The 9,904-nt window shown below is 41.8% G+C and overlaps 1 protein-coding gene across 2 annotated transcripts; it reads right to left on the bottom strand.

Moving 5' to 3' along the window:
• Positions 1–491: 491 nt before the first annotated feature.
• stxbp6l (syntaxin binding protein 6 (amisyn), like) lies at positions 492–9,892 on the bottom strand. Of its 2 annotated transcripts, none has more exons than XM_036582422.1 (8): positions 9,806–9,892; positions 7,496–7,669; positions 7,026–7,156; positions 6,793–6,938; positions 6,286–6,425; positions 5,698–5,805; positions 2,112–2,313; positions 492–1,117 (listed from the first exon to the last, which is right to left on the bottom strand). In XM_036582422.1, the coding sequence occupies exons 2-8, from the start codon at positions 7,650–7,652 to the stop codon at positions 1,108–1,110; spliced, it is 894 nt and encodes a 297-aa protein (XP_036438315.1). In that variant the 5' UTR covers positions 7,653–7,669; positions 9,806–9,892; the 3' UTR covers positions 492–1,107. The 2 variants fall into 2 exon arrangements, with proteins under 2 accessions (XP_036438315.1, XP_036438316.1); XM_036582423.1 differs by having other exon boundaries at positions 9,802–9,879.
• Positions 9,893–9,904: the final 12 nt, after the last annotated feature.

The following is a 9,904-nucleotide window of genomic DNA, read 5'->3' as shown; positions in this document are numbered from 1 at the left end:
ATATACATATTATATTTATATCTCAACTTCTACCTCACCAAGCCTGTCCACTCACTGTCCACTCAGTTAGACACTCCTACTTTGTTAGTCCACCTTGTAGATGTAAAGTCAGAGACGATAGCTCATCTGCTGCTGCACAGTTTGTTTTGGTTGTCCTCTAATCCTTCATCTCTGGTAACAGGACGCTGTTGGCTGGATATTTTTGGTTGGTGGACTATTCTCAGTCCAGCAGTGACACTGAGGTGTTTAAGAACTCCAGCAGCACTGCTGTGTCTGATCCACTCGCACCAGCGCAACACACACTAACACACCACTACCACGTCAGTGTTACTGCAGTGCTGAGAATGATCCACCACCCAAATAGTACCTGCTCTGTGGGGTCCAGACCATTGAAGAACAGGGTAACAAAAGTATGCAGAGAAACTGATGGACTACAGTCTGTGCTCCTATATGGTCAGTGGAGCTGATAAAATGGACAGTGAGTGTAGATGAGGTGTTTTTTAATGTTATGGCTGATTGATGTATAAAATGTATTATTAATATTATTACTAACTCTAGGGCTGCCTACTCCTCTCTGCTGTGTTTGATCTGAGATGGTCAGGATTTTACACGTTTAACATGTTAAATTATGTGAGGATTTTTCACTGCAGAGTGACAACAAAATCATACATTTAATCCAAACATTAGCTGAGATAATCTGCCGTTCTTACTGTTGATAAGGTAAAGAAGTGAATGCAAAATCCAAATGTGGAAAAAAGAGCTGTTTGTCCTGAAACTGCAGCCACCAGATAAAACAGCTCACTTCATCCAACTAAATCTAAAGGAGCGTCTAAAAGATCCAAACATCGTCCCCCAAAAAAGCGACATAAGCTAAAGTAGAGCAGAGCTGCCCTCTAGTGGCAGAAAGGAGGAGCAGCAGCATCCAGAGCAAGGAGCGTTCAGACAGAAGCAACCTGTGAGTCCACTCCAGTCCAGAAGAGGGCAGTGTTTTAGATCCTCCACACATCCAGAGGAGAAGGTGGAACCTCAAAGGTCGTACGGGTCAGCGGAGAGAGATTAAAGGTGCGGACAGAGGGAAAAGCGTCTGATCCTCTTAATTCAGCTGCTTCAAGGCAAACTGGGAACAGAGAAGAATACAATATAATACAGACATCAAAGCTTTATAGCTTTTATGCAGTATAACAGTAATATGATATATGGAGCATTCTGCCAAAACAGTTAAAAAACTATTTAAAAACAATGAACAATGATTATTTCTCAAATAATACTCACTTTTTTGTATTGTTTTATTTGATTTCTTGTAAAGTGAAGTTGAAAGATTTAGATTTATAATGAGTTCAATTTTTAAATAAAACATGCTGTCTAATGTTTTCATATCACTACTGAAACACAGAGTTTTAGTCTGTAGGCAGAGACTTGTTTGAGCCACACCCCTGCATTTTGGAGCAGGAAGTGAGGCTGTATCCCTGTCCCTCACGGCCACATGGTGAGTAGTTAGATCCCATTGCTTTTAAGCAAATGTGTCTCAAAGTCTGAAAAGTCAGTGTGCATACAAGGTAAAGGTTGGATGTTTTAATTGTAAAGGTTATGATTATTTTGGTAGTGACAAAATGTTCAATCATTGATTTTAATATATATATATATATATATATATATATATTAATAGATGAACATACGGTGCACACGTTAGCACATCTACACGTTATTTACGCATTGACAGCCCTAATAGTATATAACATACAGTTGAAAGGTTTGGAAATACATTGACCTTTGGAAATACAGTGACCTAAAATGTGTTCAACAAGTCCAAACTAACTTCTATTTTAGATTATTTAATAGCCCCACCCACTCAGCCTTTATGAAACTTTAAAAAGTCTTGGTGTTCTATCAGGGAGCTTCATGAGGAGACACCTCAGATGATTTTCCAACAGCTGAAAAATCCACACATGATCACACCACTAAACTGCTGTAGGCTGAATGAGTGTGGCTAAACTGCTGTAAGCTGAATGGGTGGGGCGAAACCGCTGTAGGCTGAATGAGTGAGGTTAAACTGCTGTAGACAGAATGGATGACCTCACTTTTCAGTGAGTTTCTTGTATTTTTCTGCTTACCTTCTGGGTGATTTTGCAAGTTGTTTTGCAGCCCTGAAGTCTCCACGATCACTCAACACCTGACTGGCCCTGCGGACTACACTACCCATACTCCTCTCTGCTGGAGGAGAGGAGGGGGGCCTGAACACTTTAGCAGTAGATGCTTTTGCAGTGGAAGCTTTAGCAGTGGTTGCTTTTGCAGTGGACATTTTAGCAGCAGAGGCTGAAATGACAGAAAGGACATCATCAGTCAACTCCCTGTACACTTTATTAGAAACACCCACCTTGTGCTTTCACACACTGGCCACTTTATTAGAAACACCCACCTTGTGGTTCCACTAACTGGCCACTTTATTAGAAACCCCCACCTTGCACTTTCACACACAGGCCACCTTATTAGAAATAACTACCTTGTGCTTCCACTAACTGACCACTGTACTAGAAACACCTACCTTCTGCTTCCACCAACTGGCCACTTTATTAGAAACATCCACCTTGTGCTTCCACTCACTAGCCACTTTATTTGAAGCTGCAGGTATGGGTTGGATTTGGGATTCAGTTTCATGCCTGTGCAAACCTCAACACCAACTACACGTCTACAACCAAACTGGAAAAACGCCCAGCTCACTGCCACTGCCTCCTAATCCTTACAGGAACACAGGTTCCTAACCCTGGTCCTGAGGAACCCCCTGCCCTGCAAGTTTCTCCTGCTCCCAGCACACCCACTTCAAGTCATTAAGGGCTCGTTAATGAGCTGGGTAGTTGGATCAGGCATACTGGGAACAGGGAAACAGTAAAATGTACAGGGCAGGGCAGGGGGTGCTCCAGAACCCACTGCAATAGTGATTAGCAAGCCCCTCAGGGCCACCACCAAGCCTGTCTCTGACAACTGGTCCTTTCTATGACATCTGATGGATCGCCTGAGAGGTGATGGGATTTGATCCAGCTCTAGCCCAGCACAGAAGGTCCTTCTACCCTGATAAAGACCTGAAAGCTAAGAGGACCTGCCTCAACACAGGCAGCTTACATGTGGGCTTTCCAGACAGAGGCCACTCACTCACTGGCCTCGTTCTGGGACTTCAGATGGAGGTCAGATGGTTCACAGGCCAGAAGATGCAGTGCCCTACATGTTCCAGAGCACTTCTGTGCTGCCCTGCTTGCTCAGGAGGATGCAATTTCATGCCTCAGCCAGAGGACATCTATTCTGCCCTGCCTGTGCCAAAGGACAATGCCCTGTAGTTGAAGCCCTGCAGCTGTTCCTCTGCCATTCCCTCAGACCGACCCATTCTGTGTTAAACAGTCTTTTTTCGGAAGGTTTAACCTTGAAGCGACGGCCCAATCACAAGACAAACCGTTTGCAATATCTGTAGCGCTTTGTTGCCTTCGTGTTCGAGCTGTGGCAGTCACGCTGCCACATCACTCATGAGGCAGAGGTCAGCAGTGAGGAAAAAGGATTGTCTGGCTCGCAGGATGGAGCAGTACTGGAGCCGTTTCGGAGCGAGAGAGAACACTTACACTCTGACATTCTGTCGCTCTGCTCCCACTCCGGACCACATCTGCATCAGTTCCAGAGGCTGATCTTGCACCAGCTCCCCCATGACCAGATCCTCAAACTGGTTCCTCAAGTAATTGCCAGTGCTTTGTGACACATTTGCTCATCTTTTACTCTCTGGAGGTTCATGATCCCCACCCCTGCTGCCAGTCCTGCTCCAGACCCCTTTGATGGGTCATCCTTGCCTCTGGATATCTTTAACGCAGCTTTAACGGTCCCTTCACTTGGTCCAAGCTCACCACATTCTTTGGGAGCTGCATGTTAAGTTCTCCCTGTGTATTGACCTCTTACAATGACTACGAGTGTAAGTCCCTAAATAAAGCATCTTGCTGCCTCCTAATTGTTCACTCAGAACATAAACCCACTCCATCGATTCTTCATTCAGATCAATTAATGCAACCGAGGTGTCTGTAAGGCTCGTCACTGTGTTCCTCCAGCCTGGCATCTCTCCCATCCATTACACTTCAAGCAGCCGGCGTGAAGCCCGGTGCCAGCTAACACCCCCACACTAACGCCGGACTTTGTGTCCCCGCTCACCCTCCAGAACAAAGTGGCCTCTGAACCCTCGTAATGGAGCCTTTCTCTGGAGATCAGAGCGCTGTCAGCGAGATCTGAACAGCCCCTGCAGAGGAATAACTCTCAGCTCACAAAGACCCAGTCACATACCAGCCCACCATCCCCACCACCAACCACTCAGTCTCACAGAGCAGGACACGATGATGGGGACAAACTCCTGTCCTGTAGACCCACTGTCTTGTTTTAATGATTCCCTGACTCAGCTCCTCTTTATCAAGCTTTTCAGCTTAAATGTGCTGGGGGATATTTAACTGTGCAGGGCAGTGGGTCCCCTGGACTGGACTTGAGACCCGCTTACCTACAGTCTAAAAACTAGTTCCTAAATCTGTTTACCGCTGTTTTAAAATGAACAGTTCACAAATATGACTGCATACATTACCTGAATTAAAGAAAACAACGGTGTTGTTCCCAGTAGGGCTGAATGATTTGGGGAAAAGATCTGCAATTCTTCTAATATTGTGACTGCGCTTTAAATGCATAGACAGTTATTTTCCATAAATTAATTTACAGGCCTGCTTTTTGGCCAAGAAGATCAGAATATCCATCTTTTCTAGAATGAAGCTTGGGGATGTGATGTCACATATACAGAACATTTGTGTTTGGTGTTTTGTTGCTTCTGATTGGTCTACCTCATCTACAGGCAGTTTGCAAGCTCTGTGTTATTAGGTTAAATATTCTCATTACAACACTGTTCATAATGTATTCTATAATCGAAATTGCAGCTCTTGCGATTTGAAAACTGCACTCTCTCAAGTTGGGACTTCAATATAAAAAAGATTAATCTTTCAGCCCTAGTTCACAGGAATAATCCTTGACAGTTATGCTGCTTGACAACTGCAACCTACCAGGGTTATTATAGTTTGCTAAAACCATGACTAAAACTAAAACCAGCAGTTAACTGCAATAAAAAAAGAAAAGGACAGTTTTTCAAAAACATGAGAACTAAATCAAAACTATAATGTGTAATGCAAAACTGTCTTAAACTAAATAAAAACCTTTACTTTTAGTATTATTAGTGTGTAAATGAGAGTTTAGAAGTGGAACGTTCTGTATTTGGTCTTTAAGGAAAGCAGGAGTCGAGCTGAGCTCAGTCTACTGCTGTGTTCATTTTACTCTGCACTTACCATATACCTGCTATCATCATAATACCAAAAACTGAAACTAATACTAAATAAAAAAAAAACTAAAACCAAGGCTTTTCAGACAATAAAAACTAAACTAAAACTATTAGTGCAACTTTAAAACAAAAACTAACCTGAAAACAAAAAATCAAAATTAGAAACTAAATAAAAATTAAAAACGCTATAATAATCCTGTAACCTACTGTTAATGAACAACACTGTTGCATAATTAATTGGGACTGAACATTAGGCTTTATGTCATATTATGCTATATAAAAAAGCAGTAAGGTCTGAGGTCTGGATTGCGAAACAATAGATGTAAATAAAACAAACAAGCTGAGCAAACATTTGGGCTTACCCTTCTGGCTGCTGCCCTGAAGCTGGCCTTGGTTTACAATCATTGTGTTCTTCATTCGGTTCAAAAAGATCTTACAGCGGTAGATGACCATGTTTACAGAGCAGGCGTCTAGAGTAAACAAACAAAGAAAAGACCTGTCAGTCCATGCTAATTATCAGAGGAGGCTACTTATGCAAGTAAGGCAATGCTACCTGCTTCCCAACAACCTTCACTTTACTGTTTTATGGTAATGTAAGCCTTTAGAGTGAAGGATCAGTAACCAGTAAACAGTGACTACATTTGGAATGAAGTGCAATAATCTTTATTTTTGAGCTAGAGGATGAGGCTAATGTGCTAACAAGTTCTCCCCAATTCGTGTAAATCATTAAACACTTGCCTCAAAGCATGGGAGGGTGCTCAGTAATTCCTCAAAGACTTGATTATGTGTTTTCTGACATTGTATGAAGCACTGATATCTATAAAAATGAGCTACAGTACATTATCACAGCTAAACACAGTAGCAGCCATCTGTAAACCTGAATTTTGCCCGTTTTGGCTGATTGATTACAATTCATTTTAGACTCTAAAATGAATGAGTGAAGCTTTCACCTCCCATCAGTTTGGACTGACAGTTGATGAACTCTGTTGGCCGTGGAGCAGTTTGGACCTTCTTCCTCTCCACCACTCCTGGAACAGCAGGCTGGTCCCCTGAGGTCCTGGGGCCCTTCTGATCCCCAGCGGTCCCGACACTGGAGTTTTGTTGATTTTTCAACAATACAATAAAATGTAACATTTTATATCACATCTATGACATCAGTGGCCATATCAAAAACATTTAATTTTTTTTAGGTACATCACATTATACAAAAAATTCTCACGTCATTTTACAATTCACGTTACACATATACATTTTTTAAAAACAATGAATCTATATTAAAAACACGTCAGGATATGCCAAAGCAGTGTATTATTTTTCCTTTTTTTTCATAATACTGCTTAACTATGTCTTGACTACACATTCTTTGACAGTTTGTTTGGCAGAAATAAAAATATTTTGGTTGAATTTTTGCTGTAGCTGCCCATATTTGGTATATTATTGTACAAATACATACATACCCCACATTGGCCGGCTCGAGCCTACCCTCCCAGTAGTTCTGGCAGGCATGATAGAGAATTTGGACAAACATGCACTTCTCTGCAGCCGAGCTGGCTACCCACTGGTCATGGTTGTGATCGAACACCAGATCAAACTCTGGACTGTCCTGAAAACGATTAATCAGAGTGATGAGCCAAATAGAAACACGTGCATGGAAGGCAGAGATAACTGAAGAAAACTCGAAGGGAGAAACCTTGTTGGGGTTGCTGCCATCGACCCGGCGGAGCTGCTCCACTGACCACTGAGATCGTTTGGCAAAGCGTGGAGAGGCAGGATATTGTTTCACCTTCGTGATGAAAACCTGAACGGGCCGCTTATTCGTAACTGCAGTTTTTAGACAAAAGCACATCACGTAGCTCAAAAACCAGTAACTGCAGCCATCTAGACAGCTGGATTTTCCCAAACATTTGTCCATGTTTACAGATAATCACATAATTAAGTCTATTAGAGATTACTTTGGAATTGGTGGCCTATAAGCTTCCATTATTTGTTACCTACATTAGCCTTGTAGCTCCAGTTCTAAAATTAACAAAGCAAAGTTTAGGAACCAAACATATTTTGGCTGATCGGGCAAGTTTGTGCTAAAAGGAAAATTATGTAAATTAGATTTTTCGTCGAATTACACCACATTACAATTCCGCTAATACACGAGCAGTGGATTACCCGACAGGCAGAGGAAGGTGACATAGTCTCTCTTGCGGCTGGCCGTGAGGAAGGGCAGCCTCCTCCTCGTCCTCTTCTTCACCTCGATTGCTACCAGTAACTTCTCGTCCTGCGGGGCAAAGATTTCCCTGCTGATGGCGGACTGGATGTTCATCATCAGGGTGCCAAGGGCCTCTGTAGCAGCACATTTCAGGATATGTTGGACATGTTTTAAAACCGTTTTAAAACTGATGGTTACTGAGAAAGCAGGTCAGATCTAAGAGTAAAATTTAGGTGAAAAGATTCTCTTGAAAAGAGAAAGTGATCTGAGTCAGTTCAGATGGAAATATGGTTTCAGTTCTTTAACTTCTAATTGCTGCATTTGCTTCAATAGATCACGGCATTTCCAAGACCCTTTCACATCTTGAAAACTGTGTTGGCCACTCAAAAATTGTCCTAAAATAGTTGAATCCTACATTAAAATAAGATGATACTGTTCTGGGTGAAGGGGGCGGCATGGTGGCGCAGTGGGTAGTACTGTTGCCTCACAGCGAGAATGGCCTGGGTTCGATTTCGAGTTTGCATGTTCTCCCCGTGTCTGCGTGGGTTTCCTCCGGGTAAATGCGCTAAATTGCCCCTAGGTGTGTGTGTGTGTGAATGTATATGTCTGTCTGTCTGCCCTGCGATGGACTGGCGACCTGTCCAGGGTGTATCCTGCCTTCTGCCCAATGACAGCTGGGATAGGCTCCAGCACCCCACCGCGACCCAGAAGGATAAGCGGTTTAGATGATGTATGTATGTATGTATGTTCTGGGTGAACGTCTCATAGAGAACATTATATTCTTCAGGGTGTGCCACAGGGTTCTGTCCTAGGCCCACTTTTATCCCCTTTGAAATATTGCATTACATTACTAAAGAGTATTTTCTACTTCTATTTTTATATTTATTCTTTTCATGGTCTGCAAGATCTGCTGAAACGAACAGTGACTGTCCTTGCGCAAAGTTTAGTTTCTGAGCCAACTGCAACAGGAGCTCAGATTTTTACAACAAAGATTTGCTTCTTACATATAACACAATGCACAGCATTAACACATCAGTGGCCACTTTTCACTATATATAAACAGAGCAAAGAGGGCAAACAGTGCATAGAGTGGGAGACCAAACAGGCCAAACATCAGCACAGAAAGACAGAAATACTAAGCAGGAGCAAAGCAGAAAAGTTAAATTTGCCCACAGTTGTAGATTCTTGAAAAATAAAAGATGCCGAAATGGGTTATTTGGAGCCATTTCATAAAAGAGCAATAGGACATCTAGGATACTTTTTTTTTTTTAAGTCACTTTTGTAACCTAAATCTGCAAGCATGGAGAAAGCCAATATAAACCAATATAAAACTTTTTCCTAACACTTTATATACAAACCTAGAACCATTTAAGAATTTTATTTTTTTTAATTGTACAGACCTGTCTTATCCTACTACAGATCTCAAATTAAGGTATTATTTTATTAGTTTATGTGAACGCAATTTGGACAGCATGATATTCTCAGGGTGTACCACAGGGTTTAGTACTGGGTCCTTTAATTTACCTTGTACTGCTGAATTACATTAATAAAGAGTATGGATGAAATGATTAAGGTCTGTAAGATCTTTAAAGTCAGAAAAGAAATCATTAAAGTTTAGGGATGGAATTATTACTATAGATATAGTAGGATTCATAGGATCTATCAAAACCAACACTTACCATCCTTGTGCAAGGTTTAGTTTTTGAGCTCAAAAAATGATTTCAACAACAGTAAGAAAATATTTAAATTTTGCCTCAAAGAGATGCCATAGAAGAAATAACTTTAAGAACTTAAAAGAAGTAAGCGTGGAGAACCTTTTAAAGAATGTCCACACCATGTAAAGATTCTATACCAACTAAAGTTTCCTAGATGTTCACATTCAAGCCAAGAACCACATAGAAACAGGGCAAAAAATACCAGAACAATGAAAGAGAGCAGCTGGGAGATGGACAGACTGGCCATTGTGCTTACATTAGTCATGCCAAGACAAATAAACACCATTGACCGTCTGATGAAAGTGACCAAATCATGAAAGAAAGTTTTAAATCAACTTTATCCACGAGTACACAGCAGAAAGAAGCTTATGTCTTCTGAGAGTATGATAGCAAGTAGGAAACAGGTAGGAAAAGCCTCTAAACTTTAGCAGCATAAAAGCAAAGTTGATAACTGGACATTAGAGTTGATGTTAATGTCCAATTTGACCACAGCAGCGGCTAATGTTAGTGCATTAGAGTCTCTTATACATAGATAAATACACAACACTTACTCACCCTGGTGGCTCTGTCTGACCTCCTGCTTCTCTCTTCCTCGATCTGCTCCTTCTTTAAAGCCGCTCACAGTCCACCCCCCACCCCTCCACCCCGTGAGTG

This window comes from Colossoma macropomum, unplaced genomic scaffold (genome assembly GCF_904425465.1).
Source record: "Colossoma macropomum unplaced genomic scaffold, Colossoma_macropomum, whole genome shotgun sequence".
In the NCBI taxonomy this organism is placed as follows: Eukaryota; Metazoa; Chordata; class Actinopteri; order Characiformes; family Serrasalmidae; genus Colossoma; species Colossoma macropomum.
The sequence above is the reverse complement of the archived record's forward strand: the minus strand, read 5'-3'. Positions and strand labels throughout refer to the sequence as shown.